The sequence below is a fragment of the Saccopteryx leptura genome, chromosome 1 (genome assembly GCF_036850995.1).
Source record: "Saccopteryx leptura isolate mSacLep1 chromosome 1, mSacLep1_pri_phased_curated, whole genome shotgun sequence".
Taxonomy (NCBI): domain Eukaryota; kingdom Metazoa; phylum Chordata; class Mammalia; order Chiroptera; family Emballonuridae; genus Saccopteryx; species Saccopteryx leptura.
Genome location: NC_089503.1, coordinates 255,205,698 through 255,229,464, shown reverse-complemented (window position 1 = coordinate 255,229,464; position 23,767 = coordinate 255,205,698). Strand labels below are relative to the sequence as shown.

The 23,767-nt window shown below is 42.5% G+C and overlaps 2 protein-coding genes and 1 long non-coding RNA gene across 4 annotated transcripts in view; 1 reads left to right on the top strand and 2 right to left on the bottom strand.

Annotated features, from left to right (window-relative positions):
* The window catches only part of ADGRE3 (adhesion G protein-coupled receptor E3), a 66,688-nt gene extending 63,046 nt beyond the window's left edge, over window positions 1-3,642 (bottom strand). The window contains exon 1 of the mRNA XM_066347043.1: window positions 3,517-3,642. Coding sequence (XP_066203140.1) covers window positions 3,517-3,541 — 25 coding nt within the window. The 5' untranslated portion in view covers window positions 3,542-3,642. The remainder of the gene's footprint in view (window positions 1-3,516) is intronic.
* Window positions 3,643-6,283: 2,641 nt separating this feature from the next.
* LOC136379756 (uncharacterized) lies at window positions 6,284-20,717 on the bottom strand. The gene is made up of 3 exons (XR_010746792.1): window positions 20,637-20,717; window positions 13,988-14,125; window positions 6,284-6,863 (listed from the first exon to the last, which is right to left on the bottom strand). It is a non-coding gene; the product is annotated as an uncharacterized lncRNA (long non-coding RNA).
* The window catches only part of ZNF333 (zinc finger protein 333), a 31,409-nt gene continuing 28,333 nt past the window's right edge, over window positions 20,692-23,767 (top strand). The window contains exons 1-2 of one of the 2 annotated variants that reach the window (XM_066347068.1): window positions 20,692-20,805; window positions 23,564-23,607. In XM_066347068.1, coding sequence (XP_066203165.1) covers window positions 23,569-23,607 — 39 coding nt within the window. In that variant the 5' untranslated portion in view covers window positions 20,692-20,805; window positions 23,564-23,568. Of the gene's footprint in view, window positions 20,806-23,563; window positions 23,608-23,767 lie in introns of those variants that run through there. The other variant, XM_066347057.1, reaches the window with a different exon arrangement.

The following is a 23,767-nucleotide window of genomic DNA, read 5'->3' as shown; positions in this document are numbered from 1 at the left end:
TATGTATAACGGTTTAAAAGTACCACTTATTTTATTTCCATGGTGCGTTGTGCAGAGAATATTAAAAATTTAATCACTGGCCGCATAAACTCATTACGCAGGCCAAATTCGGCCTGCGGGCCATTTGTTGGCCATGCTGCCTTAGGCTATAAGAACTTTGCCAGCTTATAGCCTGTCTGCCACACCCAATGCAAACTATAAGTGAGCAAATATATATATCATATTTACAAACTTATTTGACCAACAATCCCGGTCAGGGTGCATCTGGGAGTCTGGTTTTCTGTCTCCCTATCTTCCTGCTTCTCACTTAATAAAAATACATAAATAAAAAGTTTACTGAGGTATAATTGATATACAAAAATTGTTACACATTTAATATATGCATCTTCATGAGTTTGGACATATGCATATACCACATACTTATGATACCATCACTAAAATCAAGGTACTAAAGCATATCCATCACCCCACCTCCCAAATTTCCTTTTGTTCTTTTGTGTTTTTCTTTTGTAAGAACATTTACTATGCAATCTACCTTTTAACATATTTTGTAGTTAATACTGCATTGTTAACTATAGGTCCTATGTTTTACAGTAGATCTCTAGAACGGTTTCATCTTATATAACAAAAAGTTTATACCCATGAAAAACAACTCATTTTCCCCTCCCCCTAGCCTCCAGTACAACCATTTTTTTTTTTGTATTTTTCTGAAGTTGGAAATGGGGAGGTAGTCAGACAGACTCCTGCATGTGCCGACCGGGATCCACCCGGCATGTCCACCAGGGGGCGATGCTCTGCCCATCTGGGGCATCACTCTGTTGCAACCAGAGCCATTCTAGCACCTGAGGCAGAGGCCACAGAGCCATCCTCAGCGCCTGGGCAAACTTTGCTCCAATGGAGCCTTGGCTGCGGGAGGGGAAGAGAGAGACAGAGAGGAAGGGGGGGGAGGGGTGGAGAAGCAGATGGGCGCTTCTCCTGTGTGCCCTGGCTGGGAATCGAACCCGGGACTCCTGCATGCCAGGCCGATGCTCTACCACTGAGCCAACCAGCCAGGGCCCAGTAACCATCATTTTATTTTCTGCTTCTATGAGTTTGACTACTTCAGATTCTAACTGTAAGTGGAATCATGTGTATTTGTCCTTTTGGGTCTGGCTTATTTCCCTTAGCATAATGTTCTCAAGTTTCATTCATGTTGTCAAAAATGGCAGAACTTCCTTCTTTTTAAAGGCTGAATAATATTCAATTGTGTGCATATATTATGCTTTCTTTATTCATTCATCGGCAGGACCCACTTTCTTAGGGAGGTAACCAAGTTGCAAATGAAGTTACTAGTCACCAGAGCTAAATTTCAAATAATGCACACCAAAAGAGCTATTTTGTGGTTCATATTGAAATGTTTCCATACCATTTGTCAATAATCATGTCCAGGACCAGCTTCCAACCAGTAAAATATATGGCTGAAATGTATTTTCCAGTTTCTAAAACTCAGGCAGCCTGGGCTCTGTCACATTTTCTCAAGGCTAGTCTTTAGGATCTCCTTCCAGCCCTGCCAGCAACACCACGCTCAATAACCTGTGCATGCATCTTAAATTAGAGCTTCGGAAAAGTCATCAGCATGCTGGAACCCCAGAGTTCTAAGAGACTTTAGAAACCATCCACTATTTTTGTTGATGAGTAGTCAATTTGCAAGTGTCTCAAATTTGTTGTGCAAATTTGGGCAAGTTGTTTAACTTCCTTAGGTTTCTTCACATGAAACATGCTAACAGCATTGCATCTCCTGGGGTGATAACATAAATGAGAAAATGCACGAAAGGCAGTCTCTGGCAGAAATACTCCACCAATGCTAGCTGCCTCTATTATTGTTTTATCTGCATGAGAATGACTTTCTAATACTTGACCTGATGCTCATTTTCTTCTACTGCCTGTTCCACCCAATGATGAGGGCAGATATTTCACTGATAACCAAAATTCACGAATAATCCATCTCATAAGTGTCTAGGACTCTGTTTCCAGTTGCCTCAAAGCAGGAAATAATCTTATTTGGGCTTCTCTCATTCAAATCGCATACTCCCTCACTTTGATTGACTCACAATATATAATCTAAGTAAGATATGGAAGGGGTTGCAAAGTTGAAGGAACAGGGCATTTGCTTTCAAGTAGCTTATATTATTTTGATAGAGTTTATCATGTATCACTCCTTCTGCAAATAAATAACTGTGAGACTTTAAGCAAGTCTATAACCATTCCATGATGCCATTTCACATCTGTAATGTGAAGATGCTGTGTGACAATTGAGTGTAAAACAGTTTTAGCTTGATGCCAGGCTGAAGTAGGCACTTGATGTATGTAAGCTTGGGTTGATATTGTGGCTGTTGATTGTTATTAGATCTGGAGCCAGAAGAAAGAACTGGATTTCAGAGTTGGGGAACCATCTGCAAAGAAGTGGTGGTTGAAGCCACAGGATTATGAGATTCCTTTAGGGATAGGGAGGAGAAAAAGAGATGAAGACCCCAAGCAGAATCCTATAGAAGACCCTTATAGCAAAGATCTGGAGCCAGATGGCTCGGGGAGAATCCTGGCTCTGCCATTTATAAGGTGTGTGACTTTGAACAAGTAACATAACCTCTTTGTGCCCCAGTTTTTCCATCTATGTGATGAGAATAATAACAGCACCTGCCTCATGGGCCTATTGAGAAGAATCAGTGGACTACTACATATAAGTTGCATAGTGAGTGTTCAGAAATATTGGTTGCTATTAATCATATTCTTGGTACAGAAAAAAGAAAAGGGTTGGGGAAGAAAGAACAGCAGGAGAGACAGAGAAAGAGTCAGGGCAGCACTTGGTCATAGAAGTTATCAAGAAGGAAAGGAAGGCCCTGGCCGGTTGGCTCAGTGGTAGAGCATCGGCCTGGCGTGCAGGAGTCCTGGGTTCGATTCCTGGCCAGGGCACACAGGAGAAACACCCATCTGCTTCTCCATCCCTCCCCATCTCCTTCCTCTCTTTCTCTGTCTTCCCCTCCCACAGTCAAGGCTCCATTGGAGCAAAGTTGGCCCGGGCGCTGAGGACGGCTCTGTGGCCTCTGCCTCAGGTGCTAGAATGGCTCTGGTTGCGGCAGAGCAATGCCCCAGATGGGCAGAGCATCACCCCCTGGTGGGCATGCCGGGTGGATCTTGGTCGGGTGCATGCGGGAGTCTGTCTGACTGCCTTCCCGTTTCCAACTTCAGAAAAATACAAAAAAAAAAAAAAAAAAGGAAAGGATACCAATTAGAAAACAAAACCTGCGGAGAAGAAGATGAACAAACAACTCATGTAATTAGATCATAAGGAAAATTTTAGAGATATTTGGGAGCACAGTTTAAATAGTGTGGTGAGGTAGGAAGCCATAATTTAAGAGAAAAATGTTTAACACAGAGTAGAGGAAAAAGGATAAGGAAAAAAGATAGTTAGTTGTTGGACTAAGTAGCTCCGGATAGAGGGGTAGGTTAAGGTATAGTCATTGTCAAGGTTACACATACCTGGAAGAAATGGTGGCCCTTGCATTGTCGCATGCAGATAACTCTTGGCAGCCAGCTCTCTAAACTCTCTACTATGCTTTAAGCCACCCACTTTTCCTGCCTCCCCAAAATCTCAAGAAAATTAACAAGTATCTTAGGTCAGATGATTTAGGAAATTGTTCTCAGAAAAGGGAACTTCTCATTTTTCCTCAGACCTATGGTTCTCTTTTTGTTTATTTGCTATGCACTCACTTAGGCAATTATTCTCAGAAAATTGAACTTCTCACCTTTCACCATCAGACCCATGGTTCTGCTTTTTATTATTTTATTTATTTATTTAAATTTTATTTAGAAAATTAACAGGGTGATATTGTCAATAAGAGTACATAGGTTTCAGGTAAACATCTCTGTAGCATTTGAACTGTTGATTATGATGTTTACCCATCACCCAAAGTCAAATAATTTTCCCTCTCCTTATATTTGTCCTTCTTTACACCCTTTTCCCATCCCTCCCCCCAACCCTCTCCCTCAAGCTCCCCCCTGTAACCACTTCACTTTTATCTGTTTAGGAGTATCAGTTTTATATCCTACCTATGTGTAAAATCATATGGTTCTTAGTTTTTTCTGATTTATTTACTTCACTCAGTATAATGTTCTCAAGGTCCTCAAGATTGCATTGGTTATTTGAGGTTTTCTGTGGTTCCATTCAAACCTGGTGATTTTTTGTTCTATTTCTGTAAAAAATGACATTGGGATTTTGATGGGGATCGCATTAAATTTGTATATTGCTTTGGGTAATATGGCCATTTTAACTATGTTGATTCTCCCAATCCATGAAACAACCAAAGTGTCCCTTGATACAGGATTGGATAAAAAGATGTGGTACATATATACAATGGAATATTTCTCAGCCATAAGAAATAATGATATAGTGACATTTACAACAACATGGATTTATTTTAATTTTTTTTTTATTTTTAGTCCTATGGTTTTGAGCTGGGTAAGCCAGAATTTAGGGTATCTCTGTAGGTATAAGACATTTCTGGAGGAGTCATTTTTACAAATCTTGGATTATTCCCCCCCCCCCCCCCCGAAGATGGTACTCAGCAGATCTTATTGGAATCTTAAAGTCTGGTAGAAGACTATATATCATATATTGATATATTAATTGGTCATATGGGGTAATCCAGACCAACAGCAGGACTGGGGAGAAAAGGCCTCTAAAATGTTCCCTCCATGAACAAATATTTATTAAGACAAATATTATTAAGTGACAGAAATTTTCACTGTCTTATAGGGATACAAAAGTGAACAAAATTAATACAATCTTTTCTACATAGAACTTAGAATCTAGTGGAGAAGCCAGACGGTTAAATAAGTATAATCCTTAAAAAGCTGACCGCATGGTTCATTTGTGCCTACGTGGTACTTCTGTGAACACCAGTCTAAGAAATCCAAAATCCAAGAAATAAACAAAAAAGCAATTACTAAAGCATCACAAAAATGCAAATAGGGATTCCATTAATACAAAAAAAATGTCTCCAATGTTCCCTTTCTCTGCAACCAAGTAGCACAGCTGTTCTTTCTTGCTAGTGGTCTTTTGAGGTTAGGGTGACAGTGGAGGCAAAAGGTGATCAAAGACAGGCAGTGCCATCTAATGGTTAGGCTGGTGTTATTGCAAAGTGCTGGCTCTAGAGCAGGGGTCAGGAACCGTTTTGGCTAAGAGAGTCATGAACGCCACATATTTTAAAATGTAATTCCGTGAGAGCCATACAATGACCCGTGTTTGTTACGCATTATCCAATAAAAATCTGGTGTTGTCCCAGAGGACAGCTGTGATTCGCTCCAGCCACCTGCAACCATGAACATGAGCGGTAGGAAATGAATGGATTGTAATACATGAGAATGTTTTATATTTTTAATGTTATTATTATTATTTTTTATTCATTCATTTTAGAGAGGAGAGGGAGAGACAGAGAGAGAGAGAGAGAGAGGAGAGACAGAGACAGAGAAGGGGGAGGAGCTGGAAGCATCAACTCCCATATATGCCTTGACCAGGCAAGCCCAGGGTTTTGAACCGGCGACCTCAGCATTTCCAGGTCGACGCTTTATCCACTGCGCCACCACAGGTCAGGCCGTTATTATTATTTTTATTACAGATTTGTCTGTGAGCCATCAAAAGAGCCACATCTGGCTCGTGAGCCATAGGTTCCCGACCCCTGCTCTAGAGCCAGACTGCCTAGGTTCAAATCTTGGCTCTGACACTTCATACTGTTACTTGGAAAATGTTACTCAACTTCACTGTCCCTCAGGCTTTTCTGATCTGGGATAACTTCAAGTCTCCTAACTGGTATTCTGTCCCTCCTTCGCCCCAAAGCCAGGAGAGTTTTTTGAAACATGTATCTGAGCTCATCCCATTCCTGCCTCGCAGTCCCACAGATACTTTGCGAGGTAAATGCACTTAGGAGGCACATAATGTTCCCCTGATCTGGCTCCAGCCCACCTCTCCAGCCTCATCTCCCACCTTCCTCCCGCAGGCTGCTGGCTGCTCTTTCCCACCTGCAGGCCTTTGCATGTGTGGTCCCCTCACCTAGAATTGTCCCCTTTCCTCCCCTGCTCTGGCCCTAGCCAACTCCTTCAAGTGTGTGCTCTTTTGTATATCCTTACTTGACCCCTGACCCCTAAGATATATCCACTAGAGCCCCACTCTGCCCCCTTCTCTACCTCAAGGTGGAATCAGTATCTCCCTCCTCCCTTCATATCAAATTTAATCAAATCAAAGCAATTATCAATTTTAAAGTAAACCATTCTTTTATGTTCCAACAAAATCTAAAAATTTAACTGTGACACACTTTCTTATGCTTTAGAATTTTTATTTTATTCTTATTGAATGAGATATTATAAATTTACTTAGAATTAATTATCACCATACAGCACTCTTTTTTTTTATTTATTCATTTTAGTTAGAGAGGAGAGAGAGAGAGAGAGAGAGAGAGAGAGAAGGGAGGAGAAGCAGGAAGCATCAACTTTTTTTTTTTTTTACAGAGACAGAGAGAGATTCAGAGAGAGGGATAGACAGGGACAGACAGGAAGGGAGAGAGATGAGAAGCATCAATCATTAGTCTTTCCTTGCGACACTTTAGTTGTTCATTGATTGCTTTCTCATATGTGTCTTGACCGTGGGGCTACAGCAAAGTGAGTAACCCCTTTCTCGAGCCAGTGACCTTGGGTCCAAGCTGGTGAGCTTTGCTCAAACCAGATGAGCCCACATTCAAGCTGGAGACCTCGGGGTCTCGAACCTGGGTCCTCTGCATCCCAGTCCGATGCTCTGTCCTCTGTGCCACCACCTGGTCAGGCCATACAGCACTCTTGATTGGATGAAAAGAAAAATAAAAGTGGAAAATAAACTGGTTATGATATTCTTAAAACTTCTTTAAATTCAGAATATTCAAAATTATTTTAAACACAGGCTATCAATGACTATGTATTTCTACATTGGTAGTTCTCGAGATATGGTTGCTGGACCATCAGTGTCAGCATTAACATCACTTGGGAATTTGTTAGAAATGTAGATTCTTGGGTCCTGCCTTGATGACTCAGAAACTCTGTGGTGAGCCCAGAAAGTTGTGCTAAACAGGTCCTCCAGGTGGTTCTGATGTGTGCTCAAGTCTGAGAAGTCAGCTCTGCATGGTACTGTTGTCTGGTATATCAAGAGTACGGTGATGTGTTATTTACTGAAAGTACTCAAAAAAAGAACCAGAAGCCAATGCCGGCTCTCTACCACCCTCACAATGCATAGTAGAGTGCACAAGTATAAACCAATGTCCCTGGAATTTTACTTGTGATGACAAAATAAATTTTAATGCTTTTTTGTAAATTATTACAGCATAAAACTGTAAGGGCTTTCTCATTGAAAATTAGACCCTCAAAGTGTTTTCTCAGTTATTTCTGAGAGTCTTCTCACAGAGGCTCTTCCGTCCATCCATCCAATCTACTCTTCCATCCCCTCCCTCCCTCCCTCCCTCCCTCTCTCCCTTACTTCCTCCCTCCTTCCCTCCCTTCCATCCACCTAGGAAGTTTCCCTTAATGCCAGTTGTCTTTGCTACTGTTGACTTCCATGAACAACCTGGTCACTGTCTTATGCTGGTTCCTATCCCTAATACTCTTGCACTAGACTCAAGTTGGAAATGTATATGCTCTTTTCTCTTCAATGCCAATGGCCATTTGCCCCAAACCTTTCAATGGACACTCATTCCAGATGACCAGAGGTTATTATTTAACAAATAGTTTTACCGCTATTAGCAACCTCGCTCCCCAACGCTAACTGGATTTTCACTGCCTTCAGGACTACAGGGTCATTTGGTTGCTTCTGTATGTGACGGGGAGCTTAAAAAAAAATACAATAAGCTCAGTCCTAAAATATTTGTTCAAGTCACTTGTCAGGGAATCGGGACTTCATATTACTTTACTAAAAGAATGTCTTATTTCTTTCAGCCTCAAGGATGAAATAATTTAAAACTAACATCAAAGTTTTATCTTGTAGGAAGCAGATTTACAGCTTCATATAAATTCACAGCCTCAATAGATTCCCAACTGTAACAGAGATAGTGTTAGGGAGATTCCATAACTGTCTTAAAATAACCTCTGGGGAGAAGCAGAACTCTTAGAAATCCTTTCATTTGTATCTTTAAAAAGATGAAACAAGAATAGTTGTAATAAAGAAGGACCTTCAGGCCCTGGCCGGTTGGCTCAGTGGTAGAGCGTTGGCCTGGCATGCGGAAGTCCCGGGTTCGATTCCTGGCCAGGGCACACAGGAGAGGCGCCCATCTGCTTCTCCACCCCTCCCCTCTCTTTCCTCTCTGTCTCTCTCTTCCCCTCCCGCAGCCGAGGCTCCACTGGAGCAGTTTGCCCGGGCACTGGGGATGGCTCCATGGCCTCTGCTCAGGCGCTAGAATGGCTCTGGTTGCAATAGAGCGACGCCCCAGATGGGCAGAGCATCGCCTCCTGGTGGGCATGCCGGGTGGATCCCGGTCGGGCGCATGCGGGAGTCTGTCTGACTGCCTCCCCGTTTCCAGTTTCAGAAAAATACAAAAAAAAAAAAAGAAAAAAAAAAAGAAGTACCTTCAAAGAATAAAGAGCTTTAAGAAATTAAAACAATGGTAGCCAACATGAATATTCAATAGAAGGTTTAGCTATAAAGTGGTGACAATCTGTAAGAAAGGAGACCAAAAATAGAGAGTTTGAGGAGTTTAAAAAATAAAACCACAAAGAAGCTATTACTCAAGAAAGTAACATAAAACAATTTCCCAGAGCTGAAAGACATGAGTTTTTGGATTAAATAAGCCTACTTAGGGCCCTGGCCGGTTGGCTCAGTGGTAGAGCGTCAGTCCAGCATGTGGAAGTCCCTGGTTCGATTCCCGGTCAGAGGAGTAGTGACCCCATTTCTCTCTCTTTCTTCCCCTACTGCAGCCATGGCTCCAATGGAGCAAAGTTGGCCATGGCCACGAGCATTGAGGATGGTTCTATGGCCTCCCCTCAGGGGCTAAAATAGGTTGGTTGCTGAGCAACAGAGCAGAGGCCCCAGAAGGGCAGAGCACTGCCTGGTAGGGGGCTTGCCAGGTGGATCTCGGTCGGGGTGCATGAGGAAGGTCTGTCTCTGCCTCCCCGTCTCTCACTTAAAAAAAAAAAAGCCTACTTAGTAGACCATAGTAAAATTTTGAAACATGTAGCATATAAGTAAATTATTTTTATATTTCTTTATATTTTTCATACTTTACAATATTTTATACGTAACATAGATGATTTTAGTAATAAAAAGCTAAAATAAAGGCAACAATACAAAGTAATTGATAACCAGTACCAAATAATTGATAAAAAATGCCAAATAATAATCTTAAATTAATTTGAACCACACCTTCTACTTCTTTAAATTAATATACTGAAGAAAAAGATAGAGTGAACTGAGAACAAAAACAAAGAGACCTGGGGCAACGTACAACAAACAGACATGGTAAACAGAAAACATGTAAAATAAAGTGGCAGAAATACATTAAACACCAATAGTCATATTAAATGCAAGTGGATTAAATTATCCGATTAGAAGAAATTTATTTTCAGACTTTGTTAAAAAACAAAATTCAGCTATATACTGTTCATAAAAAAAATCAAGACAAAATGGCAAAGAGGTTGAAAATAAGAGACATATCAGACAACAACAAGAACACTACGAAACTGATATGGCAATATTAGAAACAGATGAAGTAAAATTCAAGACCACATTTAAAGAGGGGTGTGAGGGAGGAGATTTTATATTTTTATAAGGTGACTTCATCAAAAACTATAATAATAACAGCCAATATTTATTGAGTATTTATTACATGTCAGGCACCATGATAAGTGTTTTATATATAGGCATCATACCATCCAATCCTTTGTGTAATACCATTATTGCCCCTATTCAACAGGTTAGGAAACTGATTCACAGAGAAGTTAGGTAGGTCACAGGCTGCCTAGTTAAGTATCAAAACTCAGAACTTCTAGCCACTGTGCTGTGCAATTAATACCATACCTTTGAAAAATATAAAGCAAAATCTGTTAGGAATACTCCTATTTTTCTTCTAATATCTTCAAGTTATTTTTAATGTTTAAATCAATGTATCTGGAATGCATTTTTGTGAATGTGAAATAAGGATCCAACAACTTAATCTTTTAGCCAATTGTCCCAACAGCTTTCTTTCTCCACTGACTTGAAATATTCCCTCTAACACATACTGACTGGATGTCCATATGTGCCTGAGTCTGCTTTGGAAAGGTTTTGTTTCTTTGATCTATTTGTCTATTCCTGTGACAATAACACACACACACGTAATTTTTAGTTATATGTCACTATTAAGGATTTTCATAACATGTATTTCTTCCATGCTTCTGCTAATACTGCACCCCCAACCTGTAGCACTAACCATTCTTCATGACTGATATTCATTCTTCAAGACTCTTTATTATTATTATTAATTATTTTTATTCAGTGAGAGGAGGGGAGGCAGAGAGACAGACTCCCGCATGCACTCTAACTGTGATCCACCCAGCAAGCCCACTAGGGGGCAATGCTCTGCCCATCTGGGGCATTGCTCCATTGCTCAGCAACTGAGCTCTTCTTAGTGCCTGAGGTGGAGGCCATGGAGCCACCCATAGCACCCGGGGCCAGCTTGCTCCAATTGAGCCATGGTTGTAGGAGGGGAAAAGAGGAAGAGAAAGAAAGAGAAAGAGAGAGAGAAAGAGAGAGGTGGAGAAGCAGACGGGTGCTTCTTCTGTGTGCCCTGACTGGAAATTGAACTCAGGACCATCCACATGATGGACCGATCAAGATCCACTTTCAAACAACTATACCAAATTTTTGACTTCTCTTCCATATCTCCTTATCAGTTGATAAATTAACTGGAAGTGTTTATTCCCCCAATTTGGGGTGCAGTGAAGAAGGAAACTACTCAGTGCAAAACAGCTCAACTGTGATACAGCACCGCTGTCAAAACAGGATGGCTATGAGGCAGCCCTGGGGCCAGGCCAGAGACTATTCCTGATGATCTGCTCAGCTCTGCTCTGGCATCTTTGGAGTTTCAGCTCAGGCTGGAAGACACAGGCCTCAGTCTTTGATGAAAAGGGAAAGTATGCCAAAAAAAAAAAAAAAAAAAAAGCTCTCCCACTGGAATTTTAAGAAAATATTAGTCAGGAGGGTCTAGAAGAGGATCTAGGGATTTTGGGAATTCTTGTGCTCTACATAATCATGAGAACCCTACAGGAAGAACTCTATGTTTATAATAAGGTTCTATGGTTCAGCTTTCCCTTAACTGCCTTTTCCCTTCTATAAATACCCCTCTATCTTGGCATGTAGGACAGTGTGCATGTGGTTTGCCATGTCTGCACGCACTGGGTTTCAACCCTTTCTTTTTCCCAAATAAATCATTTTTGGTGATGAGATACTTAGTTGATATTATTCTTCAGTTGACAGTTTAAAAAGAAGTATTCTGCTAATATGTCACATGCAACAGTGTATTGAGTTAGTTTTATTGGAATGAGTCAACCTCATATATCTCTCCCTATCTCCCCTCTAAACTACACTTGAAGTATTCTTGCAGAAAGGGACTTTGTAATCCAGGGGTCCCCAAACTTTTTACACAGGGGGCCAGTTCACTGTCCCTCAGACCACTGGAGGGCCGGACTATAAAAAAACTATGAACAAATCCCTATGCTATGCACACTGCACATATTTTATTTTAAAGTAAAAAAACAAAATGGGAACAAATACAATATTTAAAATAAAGAACAAGTAAATTTAAATCAACAAACTGACCAGTATTTCAATGGGAACTATGCTCCTCTCACTGACCACCAATGAAAGAGGTGCCCCTTCCAGAAGTGTGGTGGGGGCCGGATAAATGGCCTCAGGGGGCCGCATGCGGCCCGCGGGCCGTAGTTTGGGGACCCCTGTTGTAATCTTAGCACCTAGCATGTAGCAATCAACTGATGATCTATAGATATTTGAAGAAATAATATACACATGTGCTCGATATATAAACAATATCAGGGAACTGGTTACTGTAATTGTTTTGGGGGAGAGAAATAGGAATGGAGTGAGAACCCCATTTGAACATTCCCTATGTATAAAGTACTATTGTTAGCAGTGAACAGCACCAGATGTTAGACCTCAGTCCTTTAGTATTGGCTCAGGAAGACTTCAAAGCCAAGATTCAGATACCAGCAAAAGTTTATTTAGAAAGTCACAGAGGTAGAAGTAATCCAGTTGGGCTGCATGGGTTTTGGAAGCAAGTTACAGAGGCAAAAGAAGGGCCCTTGGAACTTAAAAGAGAGAAAAAGCAAAGCTATGTATCTTGAGGCAAGAAAGGAGGAAAAAGGTGTGGGCATGAGAGAGAGCCAAAGAAAGTGAGAGGGGTTGGGGAGAGTGCTCTGGGTCTTTTGTCTTAAGGGCTTTTTATCTCTGGAGGTTTCAGGGGAGGATCTCAATGCTGACTGGTCAGCGCCAGAGCAAGGGTTCATTAGTCATTGAGGCTGGTCCTGATGTCAGCCACGGTGTCACCCTGCCTGGCTTTGCTGCTTTTCTGGGCCTGGAGCTGGAACACAACTGAGACTTAGATGTTATATCTAGTTTGACCAAAACTCTGTCTCTGTGGTCAACAGACCTGAGGCTTTGTTCCTAAGATTATTTGATGCAGGTCAAAACCTCATTGTCTTGAGAGCTTAATGCTTAAGGGGTTGGTCATGCAAGGGTTGAATGGGAGTTATATGAAGCTATTCTCTGGCTCCCTTGTTCCCCCTTGAATGGGGCCTGCCACATGACAGTGATATGCTAGGGAAGGAAAGGTCACCCTGGAGGTGAGGTTCCACATTACAACTGTCCATTGCTAGGCACCCAGGGCTTTCTGCCCTGGTGACCTTCTGTACCTGGCTTATTGCTCCTACTCTGCTTATGTCTGTCTAACTGCTTACTATATCACCGTCTATACTACATAACAAATACATATTTATTTATTTGAATTTCAATTAGAATTTACTTGAGCCAAACTAATAAAATATCCCAGGGAGCAAGGTTTCAAGTGCTCTGGAGAATAACAGTTCTATAAATACATATATTTTTAAAATAATTTTTTATTTTTGATTACAGTTTACATACAATATTATATTAATTTCAGATGTAAAACATAGTGACTAGACATTTATATAACTTATGAAGTGACCACCCCAATAAATCTAATACCCATCTGATACCATATATAGTTGATACAATATTATTGACTATATTTTCCATGCTGTTTTTCACATCCCCATGAGTATTTTGTAACTACCAATTTGCATTTCTTAATCTCTTCCCCTTAACACATAATTTTAAGGAGTCAGATTTCTTATCTACTGTCTTGAACAGATTTTCACATCTTACTTCTAGTGATAAAGGCAAGTTTAGAATAAGATACAGTCATGTGTCTTTTAATGATGGGGATACTTTCTGAGAAATACACCATAGGTGACATCACAGAGTGCACTTACACAAATTTACACGGAATAGCCTACTACCCACCTAGGTTACAGAGTGTTGCCTATTGCTCTGAAGGGGAGGAAAAACAATTTTCCTTCTACTTGGTGGGTTCTTATCTGAGAAGTCTGTATTAAAAGACAGATTAACAGGAGAAAAAAAGTTTAATAACATGTAGATCTCTGATATACATGCTAGAGACTGTGAAAACTGAATAACTCCCCAAAATAGCTGAAGCCACGATCTTAAATACTATCCTCAGCTGAAGATAAAAGAACACATTGGGGGTGGGGCGGTCAGTTATGGGAGGTTACCATGAAAAGCATCGTTAACAAAGAAGGATAATGTTATGCAGATTTTGTCTTTGTCTTTTTAAAAAATTGATTTTTGGAGAGAGGGGAGAAAGAGAGAGAGAGAAAGAGGGGGGAGAAGCAGGAAGCATCTACTCACACTAGTTGTTTCCTGTATATGCCTTGACTGGGCAAACCCAGGGATTTGAACTGGTGACCTTAGCATCCAGGTTGAAGCTTTATCCACTGCACCACCACAGGTCAGGCTTGTCTTTATCTTCTGCACTGATAAGAGTGTCTAGAGGGAGATAGACACCCTTACTGATAGATATGTGAATTCCAAACTGCCCTCTTGATGTTCCGCTTATCTGTCAGACCTCACCCTTACTGGACTATTGCCCGGAGACAGAGGAATTCCAAGAAGCTGGCAAGCACCCCAAGGAGGAGCATTCTGGACATACCAGGACTTTTGCCTCAGTATCCCCTCAGGCTCTCCCAAACACTATATACAATAATTTGCCCCTAGTCTGTAACTGCTGCTCTTGTCCCCAGGACAAGTGCCCGGCAGGGTTCCTTTCAATAAAGCCTGTTTCTCTGGTCTTTCGGACTTCCATGGATTCCAACATTTGGTGCCAAAACCCGGGCAGGGTACTGACTGCCTGATCCCTCTTTGCTGTCCAAACTTACAACCAGGGAAGCAATGGGCAGCGGCAGCTCATCCCGGGCTTACTCCCTGATTCTGTTTGGACGTGTAATTGTAGGTTGATTGGCCAGCAGTCTAACCCTGTCCTGAACCCCTGCTGGACCAGAAAGGTAAGGAGTCTCTCCCTTCCCCTTCCCCGGTTGGCTTCTCTTTTGCACAAAATTTTCTCTGGTTGGACGGTTTTCTCTGACACGCCTCACGTTTTGAGGGGTTTGACTTTCAGTCTCAGTGGACTGCACAAAGACTAGGCACCTAGCCAAACCTCTCCACTCTCTTGGACTTCTTGTCCTCGGAGCTCCCTGACAGGTGGTGACGACTTCTATCAGAGATGACTCCCCCACACGGAGATTCTCTCCTCTTGGGACAGTGACAAAAGGCGGATGCCCCCTCTTGCTCACCTGTCTCCACTATGGGCTCCTCAGAGTCTAAGCCTTCCAACCAGACCCCTCTAGGATGTCTCATAAAAAACCTCACTAAGTTGGGCCTCTCTGACTTTAAGCCAAAAAGCTCATTTTCTTCTGAAACATGGTGTGGCCCCAATACAGATTAGAAAATGACTCCCATTGGCCTGAAAATAGGACATTCAATTACAATATCCTAAGAGATCTTGACAATTTCTGCCACCGGACGGGAAGAACATCAGAAATTCCTTACGTGCAGGCTTTTCTTCTCCCTTCTCTCCTGTCCTTAATTTCTGTGCCTTCTGTTCTACACGCAAGCTGTTCTGGCCAAAGAAACCTCATCTAAAACCTCCACTCCTAAGCTTTCCTTCTCCGCGGACTCCCAACTCTCTCCCCCTCCTGCCTGACCCCCGGGGGCACCCCTCCCTTGGGACCCCTCTTTGGTCCCTCTGCAAATCTCTTTCGCTAGAGTTTCTTCCCTCCAAGAGCCCCCTCCCTTTGCAGAAACCTGTTTCTCATTCACCTGCAAATCCAGTCTTTTTCCTCCCCTGCTGGCCAGGGGCCCCTCCCTTCTCCACTGTGTTCTTCATCCCCTTCCCCCTCCTTAGAAGCTGTGGCTCCAGCTGTGGTGCCTGTCTCTTCTCTGACCCCTCCTCCCTCCTTATAAACTGCAGTTCTGCCTGTCTCTTCTCCGACCCCTCCTCCCTCCTTACAAACTGTGACTGTGCTCTTTCCTCCTTGCCCTCTCCCCTCTCCTCTGAGCTCTAAACCCTTTTGACTCCTCTGACCACGTGGCGCCATACCAATACTTTAACCTCCTTCTCCTCCTCCTGCAGATTCTGACCCTCCTTCTTTCCATCCAGCTGCTCACACTGTCCATCCATCTGCTTTCTCTTCCTCCCCTCTATGCTGGCAACTCTCTGCCATCTCAAAAAACTTAAAAAAAAAACAGAATTGTATATTAAGCTATGTGAGTAAGTAATCCGTCTTGTCTGTTTGTCAGAAAATATCTCTAGTATAATGTGAATTGAAACAAGTAAAGCGCGCTCATTTAAATTCCTTAATTCATAATGTGTGTCAGAAGTCTTTGTTTAATGTGTAACTGTGTCTCTTTCTAAGGCCTTAAACCAGTAAATATCCACCTCATAAACCGAGGCTTACTCATCCCCATGGACTCTCCCTGCAATACCCTCACCCTTCCTGTTCGAAAACCTTCAGGGGCTTATTGCCTCATATAAGCCTTACATCTAATCAATGAGGCAGTAATTCCCCTCCATCCAGTAGTCCCTAATCTCTACAAGTTACTGTCACACATTCCCTCAAACACCACTCACTTCATAGTCCTAGACCTCAAGAATGCCTTCTTTACCATTCCTCTATACCCTGACTCTTACTTTCTGTTTGCCTTTACCCAGACACTAATGCAGCCCAGCAATTTACACGGATTGTCTTACCCCAGGGGTTCAAAAACAGCCTACACCTGTTTCGGCAGGCACTAGCTCAGGATTTAGTAGCATGCAATCTCAAAACTAGTACTCTCTTACAATATGTAGATAACCTACTCCTCTGCAGCCCCTCCCTGCCTGCCTCAAGGAGACACACTGCCACCCTTCTTAACTTCCTCGCTATGAAGTGGTATCATGTCTTCTCTGCTAAGGCTCAACTTCACTCTTAGTCCATAGTCTATCTGGGCATCACCTAACCCCCACCAACTGAGGTCTGACCCTAGATCTAACTCAGACCCTCCACAGTCTCCAACCATCTACCACCACAGATCAAATCTTTTATTTCCTTGGTCTAATAGGCTTCTTTATACACTGGATTTCCAATTTTGCTCTCTTAGTCAAACCCCTCAGTGAGATCTTCTGAGCATGGCTTTTAAGGTCTATAATGGCCAAAGAAATAACAGAAAAGGCAAATAAGGCCCAAAAGAAGTCAGGAATACCAGCTTTTGGCTCCAGCGCCCTAAAGGGCTTCATAGAATTCCATCAGGGCCCTGCTCCAGAGTGGAAAGAAATGTCATTGAACTGAAGCCTACCAGGCTTCCCAGCCCCATCAAGGGACATACCTGTGCTGTGGAAAGAGGGACATGAGAAGGTAAGTTGCCCCTTTGCTCCATGGAGGGAGGGTTCATTCCCTTCTAGCCCTGCTCCAGCTACCTGTAACCTGACCTTGCCCAGCATGCTGGGAATTGCCACTGAAGGCCCAAGGACATCATTCACGAGCCTAAGGTGTTTCTTCCAAGTAGCAGATAAACTGATCTCATTTCTTGTAAACACAAGGGCCATCTGTTATGCTTCACTTGAATATTTGAGTTTTATTTATCCCTTGAAGATCTCTACTGTGGGTATTGACAGTCTGATTTTGTTGCTTTATTTAATGTATAGTGTCTCTTTTATTCCTCTTGTCTCAATGCCCCACGCCTATTGTAGGCTGGGACCTGCTGCTAATTCCAGCTAGAGGCAGTGGACACTAGGATTTAAACTCTAACTTCAAAGTGTAGAAATGTAAACACCCTTTCCCTGAGTACTGCAGGATTTACAGGTTACTCAGCAAATTGTTCAAAGACTGTCCAAGAGGCACTTCCAGCATTACATCACACAAGGACTGACTTTCACGTGGACAGGTCCACACACCGTGATCTTGACAACTCCCACTGCTGCTAAGGGCAACTCCTTCCTCCACCCTGACCATCTGGAGCTCAGAAACAGAGAAACAAAACCAACCCCTCATCCTTCTATTCTCTATTCACCTCTCTTCCTGTATCAACCAATCAGGGGCTTTCTACTCATGTGGGACCAACACCTATATGTATCTCCTGACTAATTGGACAAAAACCTGTAACCTAATCTATCTCACCCCAAATATCAACCTAATCCCACCCCATGATCCTCTTTCAATTCCTAGTACACTACCCGTCAATCTAAGGACCAGAGGAACTGTACAGGTAATCCCTCTTCTTGTTGCTTTAGGAATCTCTACAGAAGTAGGTCTAGTGGCAGGGGGACTGGCCACTTTCCTATCTTATTCCTACTCTCTCTTTCTCTGAAGCCCAGAGAATTTGTAAACATGGAATCTGGTTTCACACAAACTGGGTGTCTTGACTATTGCCTTTAATTGGTCCACTCACTCTCCTATTTATTTTTCTAACTTTTGGACCCTGCCTCTTAAATTTGTTCACTAATTTCTTACAGAACCACATGCAGACCTTCGCCAATCAGAAAATTGGAAAAATCTATCTAACCCTACATATCAACCTGGAAACCTGCCCTTGTGAAACAGAAAAATCTGAAACCCTATATCAGCAAACCTCCTAAATCCTATCTTTCAACCCCTCCAGGTCCCCTAACCCTAAAGCTCTCCCATATCCCTGAAGAACTAGGAGAATAAATAGCATTCACCTCTTAACACTTCTCAGTCTTTTTACCCTTCACATAGTAAGGGGACAAGATTGCTGGGTCTTCTTGGCTGAAGAAGAGCCTACAAACGGACATGAAACATTTCTTTTAGCTCAAGCTAACTGCTCTCTCCAGGGCTGCCAGGAAAGAATATCTCTAACTTTACCATGGAAGAACTTTCACCCCTTGCTATACAACCCTCCTTATCTCTGCATTCCTGATCTCCAAATACTTGCCCCCTTCTTTATCAAATTCCTACAGGCCCAGATGAGAGATATCTCTAGGATTACCTACAATCAAATGCTCCTACACTCCTATTCCCCAATACCCCAGGGAGAACTTCATGAGGGAAATATCAAATAAGTAGGGATGACAGCAGGAAGAAGCTGCCCCTCAGCCCAAGAAGTTCTCTCCTGAATGTTCTCCAAACCCCCTTCCTTTTAAACCACACATATTCAGTCCTTCTAAACACTTACATCATGTGTAAATCTCTAAAAATCTGTCTCTAAAAATCTTGCCTGACCTGTGGCGGCGCAGTGGATAAAGCGTCGACCTGGAAATGCTGAGGTTGCCGGTTTGAAACCTTGGGCTTGCCTGGTCAAGGCACATATGGGAGTTGATGCTTCCAGCTCCTCCCCCCTTCTCTCTCTCTGTCTCTTTCTCCTCTCTAAAAATGAATAAATAAAATAAAATAAAAAATTAAAAAACAAAAACCCCCCAAAAATCTCCACATGTCCTCCCATTCGAGAGGAACCAGACCAGCACGTCTCATGAGGCTCATCCAGGAGACCATGTATCACCATGTCATTCTGTCCACTTGGCACTTGCCGCAAGCAACTAACAATTATTACCTTGCAAAATTTTTTTACTTCTTCACTCAGATTTTTGAGGACATCACCTGGTTCAGACCTTACAGCACAGAAATTGATGACCTCCTTAACTGGATGGGGAACTTGGCTTGGCAAGGTTCCCTTCTTGAGTTCTCTCCAGAAGAAGCAATAATTTTCCAATTTTTTCTCCTCTTTCTCCTCGTCACCCCTCACCATATATTATAAAATTAATAACTGCCTTTCTTTTATATGTAACCACAGAGTTGAGAAATGATAGATACGTGAATTCCAAACTGCCCTCTTGATGTTCCGCTTATCTGTCAGACCTCACCCTTACTGGACTATTTCCTTGAGACAGAGGAATTCCAAGACGCTGGCAAGCCCTCCAAGGAGGAGCATTCCGGACATACCAGAACTTTTGCCTCAGTATCCCCTCAGGCTCTCCCAAACACTATATAATTCGCCCCTAGTCTGTAACTGCTGCTCTTCTCCCTGAGACAAGTGCCTGGCAGGGTTCCTTTCTTCTTTTCAATAAAGCCTGTTACTCTGGTCTTTCGGACTTCCATGGAGATTTCCTTTACAAATATAAATCTCTTTCAAAGGGTAACTTCTACTTGGTTTTCATTGCTTCTCCCTTTTGCTCTTTCTTAAAATTAACCAGCCTAAAATAATCTTTATGCCAATAGACATTATTTTTGGGTAACAAATTCTGTTTCCCTATAGCTACAAACCTGCATAGCACGTTATTGTACTGAATACTGTAGTCTATTATAACATAATAGTAAGTATTTAAGAAACACATTGTGGCCTGGCCTGTGGTGGTCAATGGATAAAGAGTGGACCTGGAATGTTGAGGTCGCTGGTTCAAAACCCTGGGTTTGCCAGGTCTAGGCACATAAGACAAGCAACCAATGAACAACTCAAGTGAAGCAATTATGAATTGATACTTCTCACTCCCCCCCACCTATCTTGCTAAAATTGATAAATAAAATCTTAAAAATAGAAATGCACTGGGCTACAACATTATGACAACTACTGAGCCACAAAGGATAGGAATTTTCCAGCTCTATTTTAATCTTAAGGAACCACCATAGTAAGGGGTTGTTTGTTGACTGAAATGCTCTTAAGCAACACATGACTAGATTCGATCTAATTTTGAAAAGAAACTATTAAGACTGAAATATAAATCCTAACTAGGATATATTTTTGTAGGGAATTGGATTAAGCCAAAGGAGACTGGTAGAGGACAGAGAAAGGGCAAGTTAAACACTGAGCATCCCACCACGCAAGCGAGGCCCCACCTCAATCCTCGCCCTTTGGACGTAAGCCTTTCCCCAGCCCTGTCCATCGGGCCTAGACCCCGCCTCCCACACCCTCTCTTCTGGTCCCTCGGATCCAACCACAAGGCCTTACATCACCCCCTCAGGGAATTAAACTACAATTTCTCCTCCAAGGTTGGAGCTATAAAGAAGCTAACCTTCCGATCACTGAAGCTTCTCTGGAGCTGAGAACCGGAACCCGGGCTACTTCCGTCCCCGGCGGCCCCAAGACCGGAAGCGGAAGTGCTTTGGGGCAGCGGCGGGGTGTTTGGCGGCTGTTCAGGGGCCCGCGGCGTTCTGCGGTGGGAGTGTCTCGCGGATTTGCAGGTGCGGTCCGGCCCCTTGGGAGGGCGGGGAGGGGCTGGGCGGCCTGGGACTTCTGCCCGGAGCGAGGCACTTCCTCCCCTTAGTTGTTCCTGGGGCGGGAGGAGGCGCGCCTCCCACTCCTCCAGCCTGGTACTTCGCCTTCAGGTAACTCCTTTCTGGCAGATGGGACTCATTCTTCTCTCCGAAGGGAAATCACGAAGTGCAGTCCAGGTCCTGCAGCTCAGGAATGGTGACACCTGCCAGCCCCAGCCTTCACCCATACTCCTGGATTTGTAGTGCCCTACTCTCTAGCCCTTATGCAAGATAACTGTTTATAAGCAATTCATATTTTATTTAGTATGAACATTTCATATTATATATTTAGCTTTGCAATGGCAAAGTTAGGTCTAAGTCTACATGTGCAAATTGGTTCGAATGACTTGTAGAGTAAATTTGAAAAATGCAATGCATTTGAAAAATGGAATGCATCTTCTATGCATTCATCAAGGGATGAATTAGACAATGGAGGCTTTTTTTTTGGGGGGGGGGTGACTGACGGTTTGCAGTTCCTCAACTTAGAACCTGTTAACTTTTGTTGCTTTTTCCTTTTCTTTCTTTCTTCTTTTTTTTCTTTTAAAAGGGATTCTAATTTGTGACTTTGTGAATATCATTTTTTTTTTTCACGGCAAGGTAGGGTGTGAAAACTATTTCTCACTTATGTCACAAGTCTTATCATCAGGGAAAAGTAAGCTGTTTGGTTCTTTTCACTTCACCTGAGTTATCCCAAGCCAGTGAATTACCACAAAACTTCAAAACATGTGGGACTCCAGGAAAAAGATGACATAGCTTTGTTAGTAGTGGTCATTGAGTTGGTCATAAATGGGATATCTTTTTTATTTTTTAATAATAGGGTTAAAGCTCACTCTATTGAGAAATGAGAAAAAAATGAATTCTGGAGGAAAATTAAACATCAGATTTCAATTTTATGAGCGAGATGTTTGTTTTCAAAAACAATACGTGTCTCACCTGATCTGTGGTGGCACAGTGGATAAAGCATTGACCTAGAATTCTGAGGTTGCCTGTTTGAAACCCTGGGCTTGCCTGGTCAAGGCACATATGGGAATTGATGCTTCCTGCTCCTCCCCTCCTTCTCTCTCTCTCTCTCTCTCTTTCCTCTCTCTCTAAAAATGAATAAATGAAATCTAAAAAAAATTTTTAAAAAAGAATATTTGTCTCACCTTGCCTTTTTAGGAAGAATTAACGTTCCTTAAAGATGCCTGTAATCCGCTTTTGTGGATTGTGTTATATGAACAGGCATTTAAAATCATTTTTATATTGAGTTTTGTGGTGTTATATTGTTTCACGTGCCTGTGCATTGCTGGCATGTACCTTCTTAGGCTAGTTATACTGGATGATGCTTGGGGAGTGTTGATAGTTTGCCACATTTCATTGGGAGTGCCCTGGATGGACTGGGCCCTAAACAGGGGAAGCAACACCACCAAAACAGATACAGTGTGTGTCTCGGCAGAGGTTTTATTCTAGCTGGGAAGACAGAGTTTAAATTAATCATGACAAGGGTGGTATGGAAATATGGAACAGGAGAATTTGGGGATGTGGTCAGTTAAAACATCTTAAAAGGGACAAATGTTTGAACCTAAAAGATGGGTTTTATGTAGCTAGGCAAGGAATCAATCAGGCTGTGGAGTAGGAATGGGGAGAAGTTTTGAGAGGATATCTCCAGCTGCACTGTCCCTCAGACAGTGTAAAGCCTAGTGGGTTCCAGGGACCGAGAAAGGAATAGGAAAGCCAAAGTAGAGAGAAAACAAAGTGTAGAATGGATGAACCAGGTAGGAGAGGAAGGCGTGGCCCTGAACATCATTGTAAATTTTGGACCTTGTGCTAAGGCCATTGGGAAGCCACTGAATCAGAGTTTTAAGTAGGGGAGTGACATGATGGTGTTTGTGATTTAGACAAAACGTCAGCTGCTGGATTGAGCATGGAGTTTGGGATGGGTAGAGTCTATATAGAGGCACTTGGATAAGTTTAGGACTTGTATGATGGTAGTTGGGATAGGAACTTGATGATGCTTGTGAAATGGGAAAAGATGCAATGTTTGAGATGTATGGCAGGTGGAATCGTTTGGTGATTGATTTATTCTATCACATGCTATAAGCAGGTGTTGGCAAACTATGGCCTGTGGGCCAGACCTGACCCAGTGTTGGTTTCTATATATAAAAAAAGTGTCCTTTATGGCTGTTTTTATGCTACAACCTATCTCCATAGCCCATATGGCCCATGATTCCTAAGATACTTACTGTCTGGCTTTTTACAGAAAAAGTTTGCCAACCCCTACTATATTAAGTATTTAGTATGCACCAAGTACTGTGCTGCTGGTGGGATTTGGGGTCCTGAAAAAAGTGGACACAGGCTTATACTTAGTTTATTTATGGTTGGGGAGAGAAAGGCACAGTCATCTAAACAAATAAATATAAAAATCACAACTGGATAAGGACAGTGAAGGAAAAGTAGAGCTTGTTAGAGGTTTTTTGAGGGAATGTAAGAGGAGAAATGATCCTTTTATTAGGTAAGAGGCAGTAGTAGAAATGGGCAGGTGCCATGGTCTGAGAGGTGGTGTGGGCCCAATATGTTGCTTCTTGGGTTTTTTGATTGGTCACTCTGATGGTGGCCCACAAAAATGGAATTACCTGAATCAGACTCCTGTTTGGTGCTCTGCTTCCACCCTCATCCCTTCTTATACTCGTTCTCTCTTTTTTTGCAGGGAGGATGCCTACGGAGACCTTAAATCCTGGCCCTGGTGTCATGGTGAGGTGTTGGGAGTTGGGATGGTAGGGTGGATAGTTATGTACTCTGAGCTCTGTCCCCTATCTCCTCGCCATCAGCTGAGGAAGGACAGAGAGGGAAAGTGTGGAGCAGAGAGGGGAAGTGTGGAGTGTCTCCTGCCCTGCTCCAGGGGCCCTGGCAA